General features: G+C 38.2%; 1 protein-coding gene across 1 annotated transcript; it reads left to right on the top strand.

The window, feature by feature from the left end:
* The first annotated feature begins 1,524 nt into the window (after positions 1-1,524).
* otud3 (OTU deubiquitinase 3) lies at positions 1,525-25,968 on the top strand. The gene is made up of 8 exons (XM_061985619.2): positions 1,525-1,660; positions 4,188-4,419; positions 12,802-12,950; positions 13,026-13,138; positions 16,389-16,511; positions 18,523-18,655; positions 18,719-18,897; positions 25,455-25,968. The coding sequence occupies exons 2-8, from the start codon at positions 4,214-4,216 to the stop codon at positions 25,611-25,613; spliced, it is 1,062 nt and encodes a 353-aa protein (XP_061841603.1). The 5' UTR covers positions 1,525-1,660; positions 4,188-4,213; the 3' UTR covers positions 25,614-25,968.
* The last annotated feature ends 1,169 nt before the right edge of the window (positions 25,969-27,137 follow it).

Consider the following 27,137-nt stretch of genomic DNA (forward strand, 5'->3'; position numbering starts at 1 on the left):
CATAATAGTGAGAGTCCAGTCCATAGTGGATTTAACATAATAGTGAGAGTCCAGTCCATAGTGGGGACAGCAGGAGATCATCTTGAGCGGAGACAGGTCAGCAGCGCAGAGACGTCCCCAACTGATGCACAGATGAGTGGTCCACCCTGGGTCCCGACTTTGGACAGCTAGCGCATCATTTGTGGTCACCCAATCTGTGCTCCTCCTCCACGAAGGAGAGGGGGGCAGAGCAGAAAAGAAACAAAAATACTATAACACACAAGGGAATTAACACAAAAACATCTCATATGTTTAGAAATAAATACATACACAAATATAGGAACGGTATATAAAAGTGTGTTCTTCTTGCATTTGGTAACAACGTTCATAGACATGTTATAAGTAGACGCAGCATTGGCTGCTGTGGCGCGAGAAATTGGGCCGCCATCTTGAAGTGGTGATTAGGAGCCGGCGAGCAGCCTAAACTGACAGTTGACAGGTAGAAAACAAAGATGGTGTTCAGCGTTTTCTTCTTACTGTTGAAAATAGGAATCGGGGGATTACTTTTCACAAGTAAGAGTTAACATTAACGAGTTGAGAGTTGAGAAGGAGCAAAGATCTTCAATAGTACTAAAATCATAGCCGCTAGCAAACAAGAGTATGACCATTATAGAATTGCTTGTCAATGAAATGTATTATATTTAAAAATGTCATACTTGAATAACATGAAGTTGAAATAAATGATGAAGATAAAGATTATAAAAGCCAACAGGGGTAAAAGTTAGGACCACAGTCCAGATTGTGTGTGTGTGTGTGTGTGTGTGTGGGGGGGGGGGAGAATATATGTTAGCTAACTAGACAATCAGACGAACAGTGTATTGTACTTGTATTATACAAGTCTAAATTTAGTCTAGCTTTCCAACCCAATTTTTATGTAGTATATATGCATGTATATAGAACCTAATCAGGTTGATTGGCAACACTAAATTGGCCCTAGTGTGTGGATGTGAGTGTGAATGTTGTCTGTCTATCTGTGTTGGCCCTGCGATGAGGTGGCGACTTGTCCAGGGTGTACCCCGCCTTCCGCCCGATTGTAGCTGAGATAAGCTCCAGCGCCCCCCGCGACCCCAAAGGGAATAAGCGGTAGAAAATGGATGGATGGATATTGTTTCTTCAACTTAAAAATAGTTGACCGTTTTTCCCCCTTCTCTGGGATTATATTCCCAGTCTTGATCTCGGACATCTGGTCACTTATAGCATATAAGAATATTCTATTACTGTTAAGCAAACTATGAATAATAAAACACGCCAAAACATGTGTCCTTTATCATAGCTACACGAATGACAAAAAAGCGTGTGAAAATCAGTGGCATTCAGTGAGGTAGGATGAAATACATGCGCTGACAGTTCATTGCTCCTGCAAAATGAATTGCACTGAGTGGAGCGGATCACCACTCCAAGATGGCGGCTCCGCGTCTCGTCAGCGCCAGTAGCGCGCGACGCTGTGTCTAGTTATAAGATGTCTTTTTGGTCCATCTGAGGAGCCATACGTCCTGAAACTGTGACGTAGCCGGAAGTGAAGTTGTAAACACTCCTGTGCGGACATAAGCAACATAATCGCCCCCGTTCTCGTCGAAAGCAACATTTAAGGAGACGCATTTACGACTGAACACCGTGAAAAGTAAGTGATTCGTCGGCTCAGAGTCTGATTGCCAACGGTTCGCCCTCTGAAATTTAGCTCGCTTGGCTATGATTTGTTACGTAACCACTAGACAGCTGATGCTAGCAGCTAGCATAGCTGTTTCACTTGATTTTAATGGACACGTTGCTGCTCTTTTTTTACTTTTGCTGACACGTAGATACACATTTCAGCTACTTCAAAAGTTTGACTACCGAAACATGACTACCGAAACTAATGAAAGCAAACCTTTACATGTAACTTGGAGAGTCCCCCCCCCCCCAAATAACTTTTAAGTGTTGGTTGGTTGAAGTTTTTGGGCTTCACGGTGGCAGAGGGGTTAGTGCATCTGCCTCACAATACGAAGGTCCTGAGTAGTCTTGGGTTCAATCCCGGGCTCGGGATCTTTCTGTGTGGAGTTTGCATGTTCTCCCCGTGACTGCGTGGGTTCCCTCCGGGTACTCCGGCTTCCTCCCACTTCCAAAGACATGCACCTGGGGATAAGTTGATTGGCAACACTAAATTGGCCCTAGTGTGTGGATGTGAGTGTGAATGTTGTCTGTCTATCTGTGTTGGCCCTGCGATGAGGTGGCGACTTGTCCAGGGTGTACCCCGCCTTCCGCCCGATTGTAGCTGAGATAGGCTCCAGCGCCCCCCGCGACCCCAAAGGGAATAAGCGGTAGAAAATGGATGGATGGATGGTTGAAGTTTATTTGGAACATGCATATAGTTACAATAAGGGACAAGCGGTAAGAAATGGATGGATGGATGGTTGGATAATACATCACGTATTTCCAATTTTTCATTACAACAACTGAAAAGGAGTAGGAAGAAGCAGAGTGTATTTAATCCTACCCATTTCGTTTCATACTATTTACTAACCTAACTCCATAAGTAATACAGTTCTCCATAAATAGTTAAATAAGTTGTCATTCGCATAATGATTGATTGTCATTTTGTAATAAAGTTTAAAATGTTTATCATAATTCTTCTTCTTTGTACTTTGCAAACAGTTTCTGAAAGTGAATCATATTAGTACATTGTTTATTAATTCATTCCATAATTTAATCCCACACACTGATATACTGAGGGGGGGTTTTAAGCGTTGTACGTGCATGCAATTGTGTTAAAAAAAATAATTCTCTAAGGTTATATTTCTCCGCTTTGCATTTTTATCTTTTATGCATTATTTAAGCTGTTTGCAAATGCACTAAATCATTGAATTTTAACAAATTTGAAGCAATAAATAAAGTGTCTGGTGTTCTAAGATTATGTTGTTCCATATTTGATCATGGATAGATAGATTCATGTCGAGTAACTTTCCATGAATTGTTCCCCCTATTAAAGGGGAACTGCACTTTTTTGGGATTGTGTCTATCATTCACAACCATTGTGTAAGACAAGGACACACGTTTTTCTTTTTTATGCATTCTAAATCGCAAATAAATGTGATTAAAAGTCTGCTTACAATGGAGCCAATGTAAGTTGCTCTATTACGCCTAAAAAAGCGCTCTAAAAAACATCCAAACACCTCCAAGGTTTTATATACATGCTCTAAGTATATATGTATTGTAGTAAAATTCATAATAACATTTAATATTTACGTGTTTTGCTCATTTGCGGCGTATTAATTTCACAAACACATCACAGCGTTCACTTTTTCCTTCAAAAACATCACTGATTACTACTCACTGCAGACTTTATGAGAGACAACAAACATAATAAAACATTATGCACTGTACAATGTCTGCGCTCGATGGGATGCCGTCTGATAGGATGTTGTTATATTCCCGTTTAGATGAAGAATGACCCATAATCCTCGCGAGGAAAAAATAAGTGGAACCAAGCGTCTTTTCATCTCTTTCACGCCATCTTTGGGTCTAAATTTGCTGTCAAAGTGTACCAACTGGTCGGATTATGCCTTCATTCTTCCGTGAGCCAGGGGAGAGACATTATTTATGATCTAGAATTAACTTTTACCTGCTCCGAAGCGAGGGAGCAGCTCATCAGCTGATGATGTTAATATAGCAGGACAAGCGAGTGAGCTCTCTGTGACAATGCGCCTGCGTCAGCGCTTATAATAACAATATCACTAAAACTTGGTTGATATTCAGGTCAGGAAATGTAAATAGAGTATTCTTGGTGCTTTTTGTATAGTTATTTATAGGGCTTTATAAGTGGAATAGATGACCTCCTATTAACTCCATTGTAAGCAGACGTTTATGTCTGAGTTAGAATGCTTTAAAAAAAGAAAAACATACAGACATCTGTAAATGTTTCAGTCTTTTTTTTCATTGCAGCCATTTTCTAAAATAAAAAAAAACATTTTATTTTTCATTAATGTGCACCCAAGACCCCTTCTTGACAGAAAAAACAGAAATGTTTGCAAATTTATTACAAAACAAAAACTGAAATATCACAATACTTTCCATACCCACTGTTCGTCTCTCATTAAGATTGTGGATTATAGGCAATTAAAAAAAAAAAGCAGTTCCCATGCTTTAACTTCCATCACTGCCTGGTTTTGCAGGACCACAGAAAGGACTGCATCTGAACATGTCGAGGAAACACACGGCCAAGCCCACGCGGGGCAACAAGAAGAATCAACTAGAGCGAAAGCGGGATGAACGGGCGGAACGAAGAGCCATGGCCAAGGACCGCAAGAACCGGCCTCAAGATGCCGACGATGGGGCCGAATTTGTCAACTTCTCCAATCAGCTGCAGGCGCTGGGGCTGAAGCTGAGGGAAGTCCCTGGTGATGGGTAGGTGACTGAAAAGGCCTCATCATTTAAGGAGAACATTTTCACTGCAGTTTATTTACATATAAACATACACACAGCACCCCCCGCAACCCCGAAGGGAATAGGCGGTAGAAAATGGATGGAAGGATGGATGGGTATATATATATATATATATATATATATATATATATATATACACACACACAAACATTTTGGGTGACCCACATCCCATATTACTGGGTTTGAGCTATTTGTACGATTATAGTGCACACCTACACAACTCACACGCTCTGAAACACAGGTTAGTTGGTTCAGACCAGTGCTTCTCAATTATATTTTGTCATGCCGTCTCCTTGGGGACATGATATTTTTCACGCCCCCCCCATCCCCCCTAAATTGAAATATGATTGAGAACCCGATAATGTTTATTCATTCATGGGTACAAACCACTCTATGAGTTGCTACATGCCACCTAGCTGAAGACTTGTATTGTTTTTCTCACGCCCCCCCTCCCCCCAGACACCTTATCATGACTGCCCTACTATCGTAAAGTCCGAACTATAAGCTGCTACTTTTTCCTGCGCTTTGAATCCTGCGGCTTATAAAACGGTGCGGCTAATATACACATTCTTCCTCGCTGACAGCCATTCTGCAAAAGACAAGCAAAGTGACTAAAATGGTGTGTTATTGTTGTGTTACGGCGCCATCTTTTGGACAAGTGTGCCCCCTGCAGGTGCTGCAGTAATATTGCAAACAATGTACTGGTGTTGTCCCGATACCAATATTTTGGTACATGTACTGGTACCAAAATGTATTTCGATACTTATTGGTACTTTTCGGTACTTTTTAAATAAAGGGGACCACAAAAAATTGCATTATTGGCTTTATTTTAACCAAAAATGTTATGGTACATTAAACATATGTTAATTATTGCACGTTTTTATTAAAATAAAATAGTGAACATACTGTCAGGAATTGTTGGTGACGAACTCCAAGTTGCAGAGATGGCAGGCTTAATGCAGGAAAACATGACTTTTAATGTCAAAAATTAAATTCAGGAACCAGGAAACAGGCAAACTGGAAACAGCTAACAGTATGCAGCAAACAAGAACCAGGAAACAGCTACCAATACTCCAGCACTGACTGGAGGGCGAGGCAGGTATAAATAGTAGCTGGCTGATTGACACCAGGTGTGGCCAGGCTGCCAATCAGCCGCAGGTGAGGGGAAACAGTGCTCAGGGAGACAAGCAGGAAACTGAACCAAAATAAAATAGCTGACAAGAAATAAAACACAAACGGAGGAATAACTAAAACATAACCAACCTGTCAGTGACAAGCCTGACAGTAGCCCCCCTTCCGATAACGGATACCAGACGTTTCTAGGAAAACAAAAAAGTCCAACGTCATCCGTGGCCGTTGAGAAGGTGGACATGAGTGGCGCCAGAACCGAGGGCAGGGGTGTCCAACCTTTTTCCACTGAGGGCCGCGCACTAAAAAAAATCAAGCACGCGGGGGCCATTTTGATATTTTTTCATTTTCAAAACCAATACAATATACACTTTTTTTTGTAACTTTTGGGGCTCCCTCAAGTTAGGTCGCAGGGACCCAGAAGGGTTTCAGTCTTAAAAAAGGTTAAAAAAAAAAATTATTATTTTTATTTTTATTAAATGCTTAAATCTCTAATTCAACTTCAGGTGAAAAAATGTTTTAAATATATATATATATACACACACACACACACACACACACACGCACACACTTTTTCTTTTTTTTTTTTTTTTTACCTTTGGGGCTCCCTCAAGTTACGTCCTAGGGACCCAGAAAGTCTTAAAGGTTAAAAATAAGTCATATTTTTTTTTTTTATTAAACACTTGAATCTCTAATTAAATTTCAGGTGAATACATATGTATGTATATATATATATATATATATATATATATATATATATATATATATATATACATATATGTATAATTTTTTTTTTAATGTATTTATTTTTTACATTTTATGAGGTTTTTGTCAAAACCCCTTTTTTTGGGCAAATATACAAAATATACAATATTTTTCCCAAAAAACATTTTCAAAGTGGAATATTTTATGTGAAGTAATTGGATACCTAAATAGGTCAATATTTCATAGCAAAATTGATTTGAATGTATTTATTTTTTATTTTTTTAGCAGAAACAGGTGTTTTTTAATTCCACTAAAATTCTTGGGGATCCAAAAGTGCCCCACTCATAAAAAGGTCAAGCTTTTTTTTTTTTTCATTCAACACTTAAATCTCTATATCAGCTTCAGATGATATATAGTGTAATTAGTTTAGTACATCAATAATAACACTAATTATGTACTAATACCAATTACTATATTGATTAAGTATTTTTCAAAATCATTTTCATATTTTTCATGTTTTATTGTTTGTTGTATTTGTGTCCTTTTTGTCCTTAAATTAGTCAATAATTCATAGCAACATTGATTTTGATTCATTATTATTTTTTGAGAAATTATTTAAAAAATGGTGTTATTAGAGTCAACAATGCAACTTTTTCTTGTTGCATTTCACCTATTTGCTCTTTTTTGTCCACTTTTTAATGTTTTAAAAGAAAAAAGTTTTACTATTTTTAGAATGATGTGCCGCGGGCCGGTAAAACATTAGCTGCGGGCCGCAAATGGCCTGCGGGCCACACTTTGGACACCCCTGACCTAGGGCCTCCATTAATTGGCCACTGTGGGCACCTGATGCAGCAGGCCAGCTGGGGGTCGCGGTGCCGATGATGCTGGAGTTGAGGGCGCCGGAGACAAGGAAGAGGGAAGCAGCAGTGGTCCTGGCGCAGGAGGCAGCCGCGGAGCTGGTGCAGGATCAGGAGCAGGGACCAGCCTTGGTGCTGGCGTGGGGACCAGCCTTGGTGCTGGCGCAGGAGCCAGTCTTGGAACAGGAACCGGAAGCGTCGTTGGAACAGGAACCGGAAGCGTCCTTGGAACAGGAACCGGAAGCGTCCTTGGAACAGGAACCGGAAGCGTCCTTGGAATAGGAACCGGAAGCGGCCTTGAAACAGGAACCGGAAGCGGCCTTGAAACAGGAACCGGAAGCAGCCTTGGAGCAGGAACTGAAAGCAGCTTTGGAGCAGGAACTGGAGGAGGAGAGGATGGCGGCGTCTGCAGGCCCACCTGGGTTGATGGCGGCGTCCACAGGCCCACCGGGGTTAGAAGTAGCTGTGCCTCCCCAGCTGCACAGCTACTCATAGTCCCCCCTCAAGGGACGGATCCAAGACATCCCCAAATAGGCCCACAGATGACAGGGATGAGTGGGAGGGAGCTTGAAAGGAGGCAAAACATCTCCTCGATTCGGCCATCATCGCCAGGATCCTGTCAAGCCTCTCTGCCATAGAAATCTCTGCGGGGTTCGTATTTGGCTGGAGTATTCTGTCAGGAATTGTTGGTGACGAACCCCAAGATGCAGAGGTGGCAGGCTTGATGCAGGAAAACATGATTTTTTAATGTCAAAAATAAAATGCAGGAAAACAGGAATCAGGAACCTGGAAACCGCTAACAGCATACAGCAAACAGGAACCAGGAAACAGCTAAAAATACTCCAGCACTAACTGGAGGGCGAGGCAGGTATAAATAGTAGCCGGCAGATTGACACCAGGTGTGGCCAGGCTGCCAATCAGCCGCAGGTGAGGGGAAACAGTGCTCAGGGAGACAAGCAGGAAACTGAACCAAAATAAAGGCGCTGACAGGAAATAAAACACAAACAGAGGAAAAACTAAAACACAACCAACCTTTCAGTGACAAGCCTGACACATACAAGACAACTTGTCTTTTAGTAGTAAGTAAACAAACAAAGACTCCAAAGTAGTCTGCTGACATATGCAGTAACATACTGTGTTATTTATCTACCTATTATTTTGTCAAAATTATGAAGGACAAGTGGTACAAAATTTATTATTAATCTACTTGTTCATTTACTGTTAATATCTGCTTACTTTCTCTTTTAACATGTTCTATCTACACTTCTGGTAAAATGTAATAATCATATATTTCTGTTGTTTGGATGCTTTACATTAGTTTTGGATGATACCACAAATTTGGGTATCAATCCGATACCAAGTAGTTACAGGATCATACAATGGTCATAGTTTAAGTCTTCATGTGTCCAGGGACCTTTTTTCTGAGTTTATATACATAATATACATTTTTTTTTAAACCAAAGAAGATTTTGTGATGCAGGGCAGCACGGTGGAAGAGGGGTTAGTGCATCTGCCTCACAATATGAAGGTCCTGAGTAGTCCTGAGTTCAATCCTGGGCTCGGGATCTTTCTGTGTGGAGTTTGCATGTTCTCCCCGTGACTGCGTGGGTTCCCTCCGAGTACTCCGGCTTCCTCCCACCTCCAAAGACATGCACCTGGGGATAGGTTGATTGGCAACACTAAATGGGCCCTACTGTGTGAATGTGAGTGTGAATGTTGTCTGTCTATCTGTGTTGGCCCTGCGATGAGGTGGCGACTTGTCCAGGGTGTACCCTGCCTTCCACCCGAATGCAGCTGACATATGCTCCAGCGACCCCCCGCTACCCCAAAAAGGGACAAGCGGTAGAAAATGGATGGATGGATTTTGTGATGCTAAAAATATCGATGTCATCATAGTAGTATCGACTAGATACGCTCCTGTACTTGGTATTATTAAAGTGGATGTTAGGTGTAGATCCACCAATGGCGTTTGTTTACATTGTGACGTCGGTGATCTACGGTGTGTAGTGAAGCATGTTTAACTATTCCTTTTCCTCCAGTGATAATGCTACATGTAAGAAACTCACTTTGTCGCCATGGAGGCGAGGATTAGTGATTTAGAAGTAGCTAAAACACTGCCGACTGGGGATGGACATTAGCCGCTAGCTAGCTAGCCATGTCTTAAAGCACCTCTTCCTGAGGGCGTTTCAGTGTTATAACTTCACCTTTATCTTCAGTTTTTAAGCCAAAATGCGTCCGTTTTTCCTTCTCTGTCTACACTCTGGGTCTGCTGGTAAGTACTCCGTGATTGTGCGTTGTTGAACATGCTACTCTGCTCGTAAACCAGCAATGGTCATGGCGTGATGACGACAGGGAGGTGAGGGACCGGTACTTTTTAGAGGTTGTATAGTACAGAATATGATTAATTAGTATCACGGTGCTATACTAATACCAGTATACCATACAACCCTACAATGTACGGATGTACACTAAGAAATAATGTAGTAAAAGCACTCGTAAACAAATAAACCTAGTCCACCATTTAAATTTGCATTTACTCTTCTTTGGTTTAAACAGTGTTTGAAACAAATAAGCTTGTTTACCTTTTCAGATGACAATGCTCATCTCTTTTTTTGGTACAATGCGACCCCAGCTCGTTGTGATTACTTACAGATGTCCAACGTTCTCCAGTAAGCGAAATGAATTAACATTCAGCCGGTAGTTGCAAGTTGATGCTGTTCTTCATGTAGTACAGTTGGTTCATCCTTGCTGTATCTTGACACATACAGATAAATAATTCCAAGGTATCGTACAACGCATCAGCTGGTGATATGAACGACACCTTCTTGCAGAACTTGGTTTTCACAGATGTTAAGTGGTTTACATGTGGTGGCTGTCCACCTTATCGGTGGTACTTTTGTTGACAACATGGATGCAGGTGAACTCATCCAGCATTATTTGTTCTCTTCTGCTTGTTGTAGATGTAGCATTCATGCTAGCAGCACCGTCCTCGAGTACGTGTTTCGCTTTAAGATGGTATTTTAAGTTGGATAAAAAGAACGTTTGTGGCTGCAACACCAACAAGTTACTTCAGTTTTATCTAAAGGTCTGTTTTAAAGCGAAATTGGCCTCCTCTCATCACAATCACAGACCGTGTAACAATGCACTCGTCGTCCGGGTTAATCCTTAAAGGGGAACTGCACTTTTTTGGACTTTTGCCTATCGTTCCCAAATCTTATGAGAGACAAGACAACAGTTTAGTTTTTTTTGCAGGCTAACATGTAAACATCGACTCCTTCTAGGTGGCTAGCAATGCAGCTAATGGTAGCAATCAATTCTACCTCTAAATCACTTTAAACATGCATTCAAAAACTGTCAACAATACTTCATTTACATTCTGTAACCTGTATAATCAACAAACTGTAGCAACATTGTTATTGTAAGAGAGAACACTGAGGAACTTTTTTACTAGCATACTAACACATCGGCATGCTACGTTATTAGCCGTGAAAGCGAACTACGGAAAGAGATAAGCTTGCTTCAACGTCAACACAAAACGCGTTTGAGTTTGTAATACACAACACAATGTGATAGGACACCAATCTGTACTGAGTGAAAAACATGAACAATCATATTACAGTATCTGTAAAGTAGTATTTCATGTTTTGTTTGTACACAGCTAGCCAGACAGTGTATGTATTGTAGTTGTAATAACACGCATGATGTGCTGCATGTATCATGATCAATATAAAGTGTGACTCACTCGATTGACTGTTGTCTGTTTGGTCCAGCTGGCCGGGGACGTTATTTTCCGGTTTATTTGAGCAGGCACTCTATTTATGTCGAAATAGCTTGGCTTCAAATTCCACAATAAAGCCTACAACGCTGACTACCATTAGCCACCTCTTCCAGGTGTTTTTTAATTATCTTTAAAATTCTAAAAAAAAAAAAAAAAAAGCTGTGTGTTTTCCCCCCCTAATATTGATTGTGAAAGATAAGCAAAATTACCCGGATGTGATTAATCTTCACTCGTATATAACACAATACATTTTTGTTATTAATCACATGCGGTAAAGTTGACAGCTCTAGTTTTTCTCTGTTAAGATTCAAGATTGCCATATTATATTTAACTATTAGCCAGTGTGCGGGTTACAATTACACCGCAAAGTTAAGTAGAAGGCTAAAACCTTTTCAGAGGTTTTTAATCCACAGTCGGTGTTTTTTTATTTACTGTGGGCGTGCACTGTATTTTTTATGTTTGATATTAGCGAGTAAGCTACCTTGTGGAAGATAGAGAATGACGTTTGGGATGTCATTGTGGGACAGGGCGTTTCATTGTTGAGAACTATGTGATTTAAAATAATTTCAATTATGAAATGATGAGATAAAAAAATCTAAATTAGCAATGAATCAAAGTTTTTTTTCTTATGATTGATTGAAACTACACAATAAACAGTCTAAATCATGAGATAAGAAAGCTGCAATTATAAGATAAAAAGTCATAAGTATATGATTAAAAGTCATAATTGTGAGACATTATCAGACATAGAAATTATGAGATAAAGAAAATCTAAATTATGAGAAAGTCAAAATTATAAGATAAAAAGTCAAAAATGATGGGATAAAAGGTCATAATTATGAAATAAAAAGAGTGAAATTATAAAATGAAAAATCTAAATTATGAGATAAGTCATTTTATTAGATAGTCAAAATTATGAGATAATTTTTTTTTAAATTATGGAATAAAAACTAATTTTATAAGATAAAAAAAATCGAAATTAGGATATATAAAGTCAGAATGATGAGTAAAAAAAAAAACATAATTATGAGATAAAGTCCTAATTATGAGAAAGTCAGATATACAAACAAACAATTATGTAATAAAAGTCATTTTATAAAATAAAAACTCAAAATTAGGATATATAAAGTCACAATGATGAGATAAAAAGTCAAAATTAGGTTATATATAAAGTCATAATGAGATAAAGAATCATAATTATGAGATAAAGTTAGAAATTATGAAATGAAAATCGAAATTATGAGAAGTCATTTTCTAAGATAAAGTAAAAAATTATGAGAAAAAGTTAAAATTATGAGAAAAAAAAAGGAAATTATGGGATAAAAATTCATTTTATAAGATAATCAAAATGATGAGATAAAAAAAATTAAATTATGGAATAAAAAGTAATTTTATATGATAAAAAGTCGAAATTCGTATATATAAAGTCATAATGATGAGATAAAAAAATCATAATTATGGAATAAAAATGAACTTCATCTCATATGTGACTCATGACTGTCTTCACTATTAAGAGAAGTGTTGTATTCATTGTAGGTGTAAATGTTAAGATTAGAACAGTCAACACATTTGTTAGTAACTGCTAGGACTTGGAAAAGAAGTAGGATTAAATAAGATTTTGCTTCCTACTCCTTTTCCAACACGTAAAGAGAAATGAAAATGTTTATATGATGTATCACATTCATTCACACACAATCATTTCAAGCATAAACATACATTTGACATTGTTTTTGCCATTTGCAGTAGTTGATTGTTGCTTTGCACTGCACATGTCCCGCCCATCCAGAGCCACCTTTACAATACTTACATGTAAAAGCAGCAATAGTGAGAAGGTTCTGAGGTAGATTGTCCCCTTAACAAATTGTTCACCTGCAGGAACTGCCTGTTCAGAGCTCTTGGAGACCAACTTGAGGGACACTCCAGATCTCACCTGCAGCTCCGTCAGGAGACAGTCCAGTACATGATGTCCCACCGACAAGACTTTGAGCCCTTCGTGGAAGACGACATGCCCTTCGCGCAGCACTGTGAGGAGAAACCAGGCCCTCATTAGCATTTGAATGAGAATATGTCATCAAACTTCTCTTCCTGTGTCCCCAAAGTGTCCAACCTCGCGCAGCCTGGAACCTTTGCAGGCAATGACGCCATCGTGGCGTTTGGCCGCAGCCAGCAGGTGAAGGTGGTCATCCATCAGCTTAACACACCACTTTGGGAGGTGAGACTCTTTTTAAAGGAACCTGTTGCTCTACAACAGGGGTGTCCAAACTGTGGCCCGTGACATGTTAATAAGGAATCATGCCCGCAGAGAGATTGCATTAATTTTTTTTAAAACGTTCATTCACCATAAAAAAAAAATCTAAATTACACCCATTACAAAGTATGATGGGAAAAATGCAAAACACTATCCACACTTATCCATGTTTGGTGCAGATAAATTAACACACACACACACACATATATATATATATATATATATACAGTATATATATATTTATGTATCCATCCATTTTCTACCGCTTATTCCCTTTGGGGTCGCGGGGGGCGCTGGAGCCTATCTCAGCTACAATCGGGCGGAAGGCGGGGTACACCCTGGACAAGTCGCCACCTCATCGCAGGGCCAACACAGATAGACAGACAACATTCACACTCACATCCACACACTAGGGCCAATTTAGTGTTGCCAATCAACTTATCCCCAGGTGCATGTCTTTGGAAGTGGGAGGAAGCCGGAGTACCCGGAGGGAACCCACGCAGTCACAGGGAGGACATGCAAACTCCACACAGAAAGATCCCGAGCCCGGGATTGAACCTAAGACTACTCAGGACCTTCGTATTGTGAGGCAGATGCACTAACCCCTCTGCCACCGTGAAGCCCCATATATATATATATATATATATATATATATATATATATATTTATTATTATTGTTATTATTTGGTGTATATTACAAAATATTATTTGGCATATAGAATCAAGTAGGGCTGGTGATTGGGAAGGACGTCGTATCACGATACTTAAGTCACAATACGATGCAGTGTTGTGACGTGGCGATATATTGCCATATTCTACATCATGAGTTAATAAATAAGGAATCAGGCACACAAGGTACCTAACCCCCATCTTAATTTGGGAATATCTGACAGGCTAATAGCAACACATTTGCCGCCCTCTTGTGGACACTGTGAGCAAATCCGGTCGTTGACCAGGAATTGCACAGTACAGGAATTACTTGTATGACCCAATTTAAACAACTTTTCCCACTCATGGCGCAAATAGTCACAGATAACACAACCTGCTCACTGAACTTTTTGGACATTATAAAAAGATGTCAGTCACAATTTATAATTAAAAATTACACCCAAGTAAATCCAATGCAACGCATGGTGGAAAAATGCGAAACACTCTCTATCCATGCTTGGTGCATTTTAAAACTTTAAGACTTAAAAAAGGTAAGTAGTCACACTTGGCCCGCGGGCCGCAGTTTGGGCACTCCTGTTATATTGATAGAAAAAGTACCACAATATATTGCCCTAAGGATTATGTTTCCCAAACACTGATAACACCTTACTGTCAGTATTTGCTCATATTTTGGAGCTCTAGCTTAGCGGCTAGCATGGCTGGAGCCTATTTAGCTATTCTATGGATGCATGGATGCCCTGTACTCCTCCAGTGATACTTGTAAGAAATGTGGGATTAGTTATTTAGAAGCGGCTTCACACTGTAGAGGGACGTAACCCGCTAGCGGGGACGCTATTTCGCGACAGTAGTCAAACTATATTGTCTGCCATTTTTACAGCATGTACAAACCCCGTTTCCATATGAGTTGGGAAATTGTGTTAGATGTAATATTAAACGGAATACAATGATTTGCAAATCCCTTTTCAACTCATATTCAATTAAATGCACTACAAAGACAAGATATTTGATGTTCAAACTCATAACTTTTTTTTTTTTGCAAATAATAAACTTAGAATTTCATGGCTGCAGCACGTGCCAAAGTAGTTGGAAAAGGGCATGTTCACCAGTGTTACATCACATTTTCTTTTAACAACACTCAATAAATGATTGGGAACTGAGGAAACTTCAGTCGTTCAACAGTCCGAGGTCTCCGTTGTCGTATTTTACGCTTCATAATGCGCCACACATTTTCGATGGGAGACAGGTCTGGACTGCAGGCGGGCCAGGAAAGTACCCGCACTCTTTTTTTAGGAAGCCACGCTGTTGTAACACGTGCTGAATGTGGCTTGGCATTGTCTTGCTGAAATAAGCACGGGCGTCCATGAAAAAGACGGCGCTTAGATGGCAGCATATGTTGTTCCAAAACCTGTATGTACCTTTCAGCATTAATGGTGCCTTCACAGATGTGTAAGTTATCCATACCTTGGGCACTAATGCACCCCCATACCATCACAGATGCTGGCTTTTGAACTTTGCGTCGATAACAGTGTGGATGGTTCCCTCCCCTTTTGGTCCGATGTTGAATATTTCCAAAAACAATTTGAAATGTGGACTCGTCAGAACACTTTTCCACTTTGCATGAGTCCATCTTAGATGATCTCGGGCCCAGAGAAGCCGGCAGCGTTTCTGGATGTTGTTGATAAATGGCTTTCGCTTTGCATAGTAGAGCTTTAACTTGCACTTACAGATGTAGCGACAAACTGTATTTAGTGACAGTGGTTTTCTGAAGTGTTCCTGAGCCCATGTGGTGATATCCTTTTAGAGATTGATGTCGGTTTTTGATACAGTGCCGTCTGAGGGATCGAAGGTCACGGTCATTCAATGTTGGTTTCCGGCCATGCCGCTTATGTGGAGTAATTTCTCCAGATTCTCTGAACCTTTTGATGATAATATGGACCGTAGATGTTGAAATCCCTAAATTTCTTGCAATTGCACTTTGAGAAACCTTGTTCTTAAACTGTTTGACTATTTGCTCACGCAGTTGTGGACAAAGGGGTGTACCTCGCCCCATCCTTTCTTGTGAAAGACTGAGCATTTTTTGGGAAGCTGTTTTTATACCCAATCATGGCACCCAACTGTTCCCAATTAGCCTGCACACCTGTGGGATGTTCCAAATAAGTGTTTGATGAGCATTCCTCAACTTTATCAGTATTTATTGCCACCTTTCCCAACTTCTTTGTCACGTGTTCCTGGCATCAAATTCTAAAGTTAATGATTATTTGCACACAAAAAAAAGTTGATCAGTTTGAACATCAAATATGTTGTCTTTGTAGCATATTCAACTGAATATAGGTTGAGGTTGAAAAGGATTTGCAAATCATTGTATTTCGTTTATATTTACATCTAACACAATTTCCCAACTCATATGGAATCGGGGTTTGTATATCATGAAAGCTGTGTGCCTTTTTAGTTGACTGTGCAAGCTACTAATAAAAGTCTCAATCAATCAATCAATCAATCAAACGTGTGTGTGTGTGTGTGTGTGTGTGTGCGTGTGCGCCGTCAGATAAACGGCACCGATAAACCGGTGTGCAGAGAGCTACACATTGCCTACCGTTACGGGGATCATTACGACAGCGTGAGGCACATCGACGACAACTCCCAGAGCCCAGTTCAGCTGCGCATTCAGGTATGTACGCTGGGAACAGGAAGTAGGAGCATCGACACCTAATAATGAAAGCAACACCTTTTTTTTAACTGTCATAAGGATTTTTGGAGTACCTGGAAAAGCTCTCTTTAACAACTGGCCCATTTATATAAAGTATATGGGCAGCAACAGAACCAATGTGGTAAAAGCAAACGTATTATTATTATTATTATTATTACTTTAAAGTGCATACAGACGTAGACAAACCTGCGTAAATTTAAACTAGAACTATATTTTTTATATATAAATTTTTTTTTGGCGTTCTTTAAAATATTTATCCTATTTTTTGCTACTTGAATCCCATCGATTTTTTCTTCCCAAATCTAATAATTTTCATCGACTTTCACAATTGCTTATAAATATTCTGATTAGGGCATTTAATGTTTTTTTAAATGCATTTAATATTTGTATATAGAGCAGGGCTGGGCGATACGGCTGAAAACTGTCACGATATAAGTGTTTTATATCGGTCAATATCGATAATTATTGATATTTTTTTACGACTTATGGAAAATAAAGAGCAAGAGAAACATTTATTTTATTTCAAATGTAACCTTTTTTTTTTTTGTCTTATTTTTATTATTATATATACCAAATAAATACTACTAACAATACGGTAATTATTTAAAACAAAATAAATTGGAAAATTTTAAGAAATAAAAATGTAAATGTAACTTCCTCTGATTATAATCCCTCAGCTATCAAGGCAGAAAGAAAATTGTTTATTATTTATTGAATGGATCCCCATTAGCTGACGCCAAAGCGACTGCTAGTCTTCCTGGGGTCCATATAGGAGCATACAAAATTAAAATACAAAGAATACGTGCATTACCAGACATTATACAATGGAAAAATACAACATAAGATAAAAAGCTAGTTAAAACTGTCAACACAAGGATGGAAAACACTCAAACAATGGCAACAAAATAATAAAATCACATTGAACACTTAACTATAAGCTCTTAAAATGAAGGTGCAAAAATAAGGAATATGTTTGGGGGTGCTGGAGCCTATCTCAGCTACATTCGGGCGGAAGGCGGCGTACACCCTGCACAAGTCGCCACCTCATCACAGGGCCAACACAGATAGACAGACAACATTCACACTCATGTTCACACACTAGGGCCAATAAAGTGTAAGAAAATAGAAAAGTGTGAACATGTAAACATAGAGAAACCTGAGAAGGTGGCGACTTGTCCAGGGTGTACCCCGCCTTCCGCCCGAATGCAGCTGAGATAGGCTCCAGCACCCCCCGCGACCCCAAAAGGGACAAGCGGTAGAAATTGGATGGATGGAAACCTGAGAAGAACTATTTTGTGCAGGTTTAGTGGCAGGAAGTTACAGCTGTGCTCTAAAGGGTGAGCTAAGGTGGTGTGGTATTAGCGCTCTTGCCTTGCATCACTTACAGACCACATTGGTCTGACTTTTGAAAAAATACAAAAACAGATTACTTTTCCTCTTTTATCCACAATTTCTTCATTTGGACTTTCTTTTCTCATTCCATGCAAAGAATCAACTGAACTTGATAGTTGATACTGTTACCTGATTGGCTGTTAGCCTGTCACCCCCACTGATCAGTGATCACTTCCTGCATTGCTAGGTTACCAGAGAGCGAGTGTTTTGTTCATGCAACCAACCTTGCTTCCGCTTTCTTTCCACCAAGAAGACAATATGGAACGCATTTTTTACTTATATATCGATTGTGTCTATTGCGATACATATTGATATCGTTTTATCAATATCAGTATATTATATTTTTTTTATATCCATGATACTTCTTTTTTGTTGTTAAATTGAACTATTTGTCTAATTCAATACAATAATAATGTAATAATATGCTGGTTAAAGGGAGTTGTTTGGCCTGAATTAATTGCACCCTCTGCTGGTGACATTTATTATTCATTCAGCAGCGTGACTTTATCAATATAGCTAATAAATGATTCAAATAGTATGCGGTGACAAAAACTGGTTCCATGCCCCCCGCTCCTCACAGAATCTGCAGAACTCACACGGCCAGCAACGGGAGTTCGGGGATGGCCGGAGGGAGCGACAAGAAAAAGCCTCGCCGGCAGTGTCAGAGGACGACAACGTGATCCTCAGCTCCATCAGGAACAGAAGGATGCGAGGTTAGTCGGAGGGAGCGTCTCTTCCTTGCACTCGTGTACCTTCTCCCTCGTCTTCTTGTCCAGGCGACGATGAGAACCTTCTCCAGCTGAGCGCAGCCACCATTAACGCCGAGTGGCTCGCAAGTTCGACGCCGGAATCGTCCTGCCAGGGTGACTGCGGGCTGGAGTCCTGCTCGGCCTGCGCGGATGAAAGGTCACACAGCAGTCAACACACAGTGGCAGCAGACACAAACAAACCCAAGGTAGGCGGCACAAACTTTGGCCTTTTTGACAACAAAACTTATTTGTGAAAACTCATTATTTACAAAATGGACCTCATGTCTTTGTTTTAAAGTCTTTCATGAAACTCGCCTAAATGTTTTAGTAACATGGTAAACCAGGGGGGTCCAAACTACGGCCCCCTGGCTTCTTCAACTTCACACACATCATAGACAATTTATTCTTCAACAAATGGTAACATTTCAAACATTTTGCGTTCAATGAACCAAGTGTTCTTGTTTTGTTAAAATCATTGACAATTTAGAGACTTAAGCGAACTTAGCGTACCTTTTGTTAACATCGTGTCTTCCCTGAAGTAAGCCTATGCGTTTTGTTAGTTATAAACTGATATGTTGTATGTTTTTTGTAAACATTATTTGTTTACTATTTCGACTAAGTTGTGTTTTTGTAAACATCCGATACTTAAATCGTCATTAATTAAACAGTTTTTTGGTGAACGTCGTAGGAATTGTGTTCCTCAAAGAACCAAATGTAGAAGTTTTGGTGACATCGTAAACAATTTATTCTTCAAGAAATCAAGCGCACGTGTTTTGGTAACATTGCGATCATTTGGTGTTCAAATAACCAAGTGTTCTTGTTTTGTTAAAATCATCGACAATTTAGAGACTTTAGCGAACTTAGCGTAAGTTTCATCAACATCATAAAAAATGTAGTCTTCGACCATTTAGTCTTCAATGAAACAAGCGTATGAGTTTCTTTTAGTATAATCAGATATATTGTACGTTTTTTGTAAACATCGTTAACTATTTAGTCGAAGTTGTGTTTTTGTAGACATCAAATTCTTAAATTGTCATTAATTAAACTCAGCTTTTTTATCGTCGTAGAAACTGTATTCCTCAAAGAACCAAATGTAAAAGTTATGGTGACATCGTAAACAATTTATTCTTCAAGAAATCAAGCGTACGTGTTTTGGTAACATTGCGAACATTTTGTGTTTAATGAACCAAATGTTCTTGTTTTGTTAAAATCATTGACAATTGAGAGACTTTCGTGAACTTAGCATACATTTTGGTAACATCGTAAAAAATGTAGTTTTAAGTAAGCGTACGTGTTTTGTTAGTTATCAAATATACTGTACGTTTTTTGTAAACATTGTAGACTATTTCGACTAAGTTGTGTTTTTGTAAACATCCGATACTTAAATCGTCATTGATTACTCAGTTTTTTGGTTAACGTCGTAGAAATTGTATTACTCAAAGAACCAAGTGTAGAAGTTTTGGTGACTTCGTAATCAATTTATTCTTAGCAAATCAAGCGTACGTGTTTTGGTAACATTGCAAACATTTTGTGTTTAATGAACCAAGTGTTCTTGTTTTGTTAAAATCGTTGACAATTTAGAGACTTAAGCGAACTTAGCGTACGTTTTATCAACATCGTATAAAATGTAGTCTTCTATGTAGCAAGTATGCGTTTTGTTAGTTATCAAATATACTGTACGTTTTTTGTAAACATTGTTGACTATATAGTTGTCTTCGTTTCTAAATTGTGTTTTTGTAAACTTCCGATACTTAAATTGTCATAATTAAACAGTTTTTTGGTGAACGTCCTAGAAATTGTAGTTCTCGATGAACCAAATGTAACATCGTAGACAATTTATTTTTCAACAAATCAAGCATTGTACGCATTTTGGTAACATTGCAAACATTTTGTGTTTACTGAACTAAATGTTCTTGTGTTGTTAAAATAATTGACAATTTAGAGACTTAAGCGAACTTAGCGTACGTTTTGTTAACATCGTAAAAAATGTAGTCTTCAACAAATCAAGCCTATGCGTTTTGGTAACATCGAAGACAATGAACCAAGCGTACGAGTTTTATTAGTATACTTGTATATAATGTACGTTTTTTGTAAACATCATAAACTATTTAGTCTAAGTTGTGTTTTTGTAGACATCAGACACTTAAATGGTTATTAATTAAACTTAGCTTTTTATTGTAACGTAGAAATTGTATTCCTTAAAAAAACAAATGTACAAGTTTTGGTGACATCGTAGACAATTTATACTTCAACAAATCAAGCGTACGCGTCTTTGTAAGATTGTTAACAATTTAGAGACTTCCGCGAACCTTGCGAACGTTTTAACATCGTAGAAAATATGGTCTTCTATGAAGCAAGTATTTACATTTTCTTAGTTGTTATCAAATATACGGTATACGTTTTTTTTGTAAACATTGCAGACTATTTTGTTATCTTCGCTGACACTAAAATTGTCATTAAGTAAACGTAGCTTTTTATTTTACGTAGAAATTGTAGTCTTCAAAGAACCGAATGTACAAGTGTGACATCGTAGACAATTTATTCTTCAAGAAATCAAGCGTGGGTGTTTTGGTAACATTGCAAACATTTTTTGTTCAATGAACCAAGCGTACTTGTTTTGGTAGAATTGTTGACAATTTAGAGACTTAAGCGAACTTAGCGTACGTTAACAAATCAAGCCCTTGCATTTTGGTAACAAGTTAGTTTGCTTCTAATCTAACTTTTAAGTTTGAAAACATTGTACTAAGTCCAGTCTTCTGACCTCTACGAGTTTTTGTGAACATTGTAAACTATCCAGTTGTCCTCGAAAAACCTAAACATAGTACACAAGTTAGTTTGCTTCTAATCTAACGTTCACGTTTGAAAACATTGTACTAAGTCTAGTCTTCTGACCTGTACAAGTTTTTGTGAACATCGTAAGCTATCCAGTTGTCCTCGAAAAACCTAAACATCGTACACAAGTTAGTTAGCTTCTATGTCTAGTCTTCTGACCCAACGTAAATATTTCGTAAAGAAACTGTGTTTTTGTGATCATCGTAAACTATCAAGTTGTCGTCGAAAACCTAAACATCGTACACAAGTTAGTTTGCTTCTAATCTAACGTTTAAGTTTGAAAACATTATAATAAGTTCAGTCTTCTGACCCTACGTAAATATTTCGTAAAGCAACTGTTTTGGTGATCATCGTAAACTATCAAGTTGTCCTCGAAAAACCTAAGCATCGTACACAAGTTAGTTTGCTTCTAATCTAACGTTCACGTTTGAAAACATTGTACTAAGTCTAGTCTTCTGACCTGTACAAGTTTTTGTGAACATCGTAAGCTATCCAGTTGTCCTCGAAAAACCTAAACATCGTACACAAGTTAGTTAGCTTCTATGTCTAGTCTTCTGACCCAACGTAAATATTTCGTAAAGAAACTATGTGTTTTTGTGATCATCGTAAACTATCAAGTTGTCGTCGAAAACCTAAACATCGTACACAAGTTAGTTTGCTTCTAATCTAACGTTTAAGTTTGAAAACATTATACTAAGTCTATTCTTCTGACCTGTACAAGTTTTTGTGAACATCGTAAACTATCCAGTTGTCCTCGAAAAACCTAAACATTGTACACAAGTTAGTTAGCTTCTAATCTAACGTTTAAGTTTGAAAACATTATAATAAGTTCAGTCTTCTGACCCTACGTAAATATTCCGTAAAGCAACTGTTTTGGTGATCATCGTAAACTATCAAGTTGTCCTCGAAAAACCTAAGCATCGTACACAAATTAGTTTGCTTCTAATCTAACGTTCAAGTTTGAAAACATTGTACTAAGTCTAATCTTCTAACCTGTACAAGTTTTTGTGAACATCGTAAACTATCCAGTTGTCCTCGAAAAACCTAAACATCGTACACAAGTTAGTTAGCTTCTAAGTCTAGTCTTCTGACCCTACGTAAATATTTCGTAAAGCAACTGTGTTTGTCCTCGAAAAACCTAAACATCGTACACAGGTTAGTTTGCTTCTAATCTAACGTTCAAGTTTGAAAACATTATACTAAGTCTAGTCCTCTGACCTGTACAAGTTTTTGTGAACATCGTAAACTATCCAGTTGTCCTCGAAAAACCTAAACATCATACACAAGTTTAGTTAGCTTCTAAGTCTAGTCTTCTGACCCTATGTAAATATTTCGTAAAGAAACTGTGTGTTTTTGTGATCATCGTAAACTATCAAGTTGTCCTCGAAAAACCTAAACATCGTACACAAGTTAGTTTGCTTCTAATCTAACGTTTAAGTTTGAAAACATTATACTAAGTCTAGTCTTCTGACCCTACGTAAATATTCGTAAAGAAACTGTTTTTGTGATCATCGTAAACTATCAAGTTGTCCTCGAAAAACCTAAGCATCGTACACAAATTAGTTTGCTTCTAATCTAACGTTCAAGTTTGAAAACATTGTACTAAGTCTAGTCTTCTGACCTGTACAAGTTTTTGTGAACATCGTAAACTATCCAGTTGTCCTCGAAAAACCTAAACATCGTACACAAGTTAGTTAGGTTCTAAGTCTAGTCTTCTGACCCAACGTAAATATTTCGTAAAGAAACTATGTGTTTTGGTGATCATCGTAAACTATCAAGTTGTCGTCGAAAACCTAAACATCGTACACAAGTTAGTTTGCTTCTAATCTAACGTTTAAGTTTAAAAACATTATACTAAGTCTAGTCTTCTGACCCTACGTAAATATTTCGTAAAGAAGCTATGTGTTTTTGTGAACATCGTAAACTATCCAGTTGTCCTCGAAAAACCTAAACATCGTACACAAGTTAGTTAGCTTCTAAGTCTAGTCTTCTGACCCTACGTAAATATTTCGTAAAGCAACTGTGTTTTTGTGATCATCGTAAACTATCAAGTTGTCCTCGAAAAACCTAAACATCGTACACAAGTTAGTTTGCTTCTAATCTAACGTTCAAGTTTGAAAACATTATACTATGTCTAGTCCTCTGACCTGTACAAGTTTTTGTGAACATCGTAAACTATCCAGTTGTCCTCGAAAAACCTAAACATCATACACAAGTTTAGTTAGCTTCTAAGTCTAGTCTTCTGACCCTATGTAAATATTTCGTAAAGAAACTGTGTTTTTGTGATCATCGTTAACTATCAAGTTGTCCTCGAAAAACCTAAACATCGTACACAAATTAGTTTGTTTCTAATCTAACGTTTAAGTTTGAAAACATTATACTAAGTCTAGTCTTCTGACCCTACGTAAATATTCGTAAAGAAACTGTTTTTGTGATCATCGTAAACTATCAAGTTGTCCTCGAAAAACCTAAGCATCGTACACAAGTTAGTTTGCTTCTAATTTAACGTTTAAGTTTGAAAACATTATAATAAGTTCAGTCTCCTGACCCTACGTAAATATTCCGTAAAGCAACTGTTTTGGTGATCATCGTAAACTATCAAGTTGTCCTCGAAAAACCTAAGCATCGTACACAAATTAGTTTGCTTCTAATCTAACGTTCAAGTTTGAAAACATTGTACTAAGTCTAATCTTCTAACCTGTACAAGTTTTTGTGAACATCGTAAACTATCCAGTTGTCCTCGAAAAACCTAAACATCGTACACAAGTTAGTTAGCTTCTAAGTCTAGTCTTCTGACCCTACGTAAATATTTCGTAAAGCAACTGTGTTTTTGTGATCATCGTAAACTATCAAGTTGTCCTCGAAAAACCTAAACATCGTACACAAGTTAGTTTGCTTCTAATCTAACGTTCAAGTTTGAAAACATTATACTATGTCTAGTCCTCTGACCTGTACAAGTTTTTGTGAACATCGTAAACTATCCAGTTGTCCTCGAAAAACCTAAACATCATACACAAGTTTAGTTAGCTTCTAAGTCTAGTCTTCTGACCCTATGTAAATATTTCGTAAAGAAACTGTGTTTTTGTGATCATCGTAAACTATCAAGTTGTCCTCGAAAAACCTAAACATCGTACACAAGTTAGTTTGCTTCTAATTTAACGTTTAAGTTTGAAAACATTATAATAAGTTCAGTCTTCTGACCCTACATAAATATTCCGTAAAGCAACTGTTTTGGTGATCATCGTAAACTATCAAGTTGTCCTCGAAAAACCTAAGCATCGTACACAAATTAGTTTGCTTCTAATCTAACGTTCAAGTTTGAAAATATTGTACTAAGTCTAGTCTTCTGACCTGTACAAGTTTTTGTGAACATCGTAAACTATCCAGTTGTCCTCGAAAAACCTAAACATCGTATACAAGTTAGTTAGCTTCTAAGTCTAGTCTTCTGACCCTACGTAAATATTTCGTAAAGAAACTACCGTATTTTTCGGAGTATAAGTCGCACCGGAGTATTAGTCGTACCTGCCGAAAATGCATAATAAAGAAGGAAAAAAACATATATAAATCACACTGGAGCCTGGCCAACCTATGAAAAAAACTGCGACTTATAGTCCAAAAAATACGGTATGTGTTTTTGTGATCATCGTAAACTATCAAGTTGTCGTCGAAAACCTAAACATCGTACACAAGTTAGTTTGCTTCTAATCTAACGTTTAAGTTTGAAAACATTATACTAAGTCTAGTCTTCTGACCCTACGCAAATATTTTGTAAACATCTGGGCGATGGAATCATCGTAAAACCTAACGTCTTTTTGGGAAGGTTTAAAGTCCAAACGTGTCGACACCAAAGACAATGTAGTTTTTGGTCCTGGTTTTGGTCTTCACCCTTGGAACAGGAGAGTTTAGGTAAAAGGAGGCGTGTCCTCCGCAGGTGTGCACCAAGCAGAGGAAGGAGCAGCAGCGACAAGAGAAGAAGAAACGTCAAGAGGAGCGCCATCGACTTAAAGTCCTGCACGGGAGAGAAGACCAGAACCAGAAGGTACCAGAATCTGTGACTTTAGTGCCGGCTCTGAACACTCTCAGTATCTAGAGGAGGAGCAAACACTTTCTGGCCGCTGGTGGCTGAAGTTTGACACAAAGTTTTGCACAAAGTCGCACTTTGTGACTTTCCCACAAACATTGAAAGTGCCTGCACAAAACTCTTCTTCTTCTTCTGTTTTTTTGTGCGTTTCAATGTGGTCACATGACCCCGCCCCTTCCTGTGCTGGACATGGAGATTTGTCTTCCTTTCGTTTTCGCACACCGCCCAGCAAGTTTGTTTTTATTTGCTTTTTCAAATGGTCCGATCCTTTATTTTTTGTTGCATCTGACCAAAGAGGGGAAGTAAGGTATTCTGGGTAAAATGATGTTGCAATAAATGTACTCGGCATATTATATCTTTTCTACCTTTTTTGTGTCCATTTGTTTTTTTCATGTGCTCACAAAAACTGTTTGTCCTTCAATCCACTTCCTGGTTGAGCTGTGCCGTTCGCCAACGAGTCAACTCTTTTGACGCCGTCAGGAGCCATTTTAATTAAAAAACCCCCACCAATTTAGCATTCACTTTTTTACCTTGTCTGACATTACTTTTTGTGTATTATTGTAAATATAAGCCGCTACTTTTTTCCTACGCTAAGAACCCTGTGGCATATAAAATGGTGCTACTGATTTATGGATTTTTCTTCACTGGCGGTCAAGCAAAAACACTGAAACGGTGTGTTATTGTTTATGCTGTGACGCCAGCTGTTGGACGATTTCGCTCAATGTAGGTGCTGCTGTGTCCTTCCGTTCAGAGCTGGTCCATCTTTTAGCCGTCCATAGCCTTTCTACTCGTATGGATTCTTCATTCATCACTCCAAGCAACATTTGTAAGTTTTACAATGTGACTAAAAAAATTCTCACTTACTGAACCGTCCCATGTGTGATGTCTGTAGGAGGGTTTTCATGTATATTTGTACGTGTTATCGTGATGCAATCAAGCTAGCATCAGCTAATATGCTAACACGTTTACGAGTGTCTGTGTTAGTATTATTATTATTGTTTCAGTTTTGTAAATTCACCAAAACGTCACAGTGGAGTTATTGAGTCTGTTTAGCTGATTGGAGAGCTAGCTTGCGCAGCTAGTGGGTCCATGACGATGACTTCTGTTTTGTTTGATCGGCCGTTTTACTGCCGTGTTACAAACACCGTTTGGAAACAATTAAGGTATGTAAATAAACATTTCTGTGTAAATAACTCATTACACAACGTCTTTATCTGCGGATTATAGTCCGGTGCTAATAATATATGGAAAAATATATTTTTTCTTCTAAGATGTAGTGGGTGTGGCTTATATACCGGTGCGCTCTACAGTTCCGAAAATACGGCATTTGTATAATTTTGTGTACTTATAATCCACCAAGGGTTTTGTTTTTAAATAGTGACGTCATTGTCGATGCATATGGGATAGGGTATGGCGCCATATAAATAAAATATAATTAGGTGTGTCATAATATATAATATAAAAAAATATATAATTAGGTGTATCATAATATATAATATAAATAAAATATAATTAGGTGTATCATAATATATC

Source organism: Nerophis lumbriciformis, linkage group LG23, assembly GCF_033978685.3.
Source record: "Nerophis lumbriciformis linkage group LG23, RoL_Nlum_v2.1, whole genome shotgun sequence".
In the NCBI taxonomy this organism is placed as follows: domain Eukaryota; kingdom Metazoa; phylum Chordata; class Actinopteri; order Syngnathiformes; family Syngnathidae; genus Nerophis; species Nerophis lumbriciformis.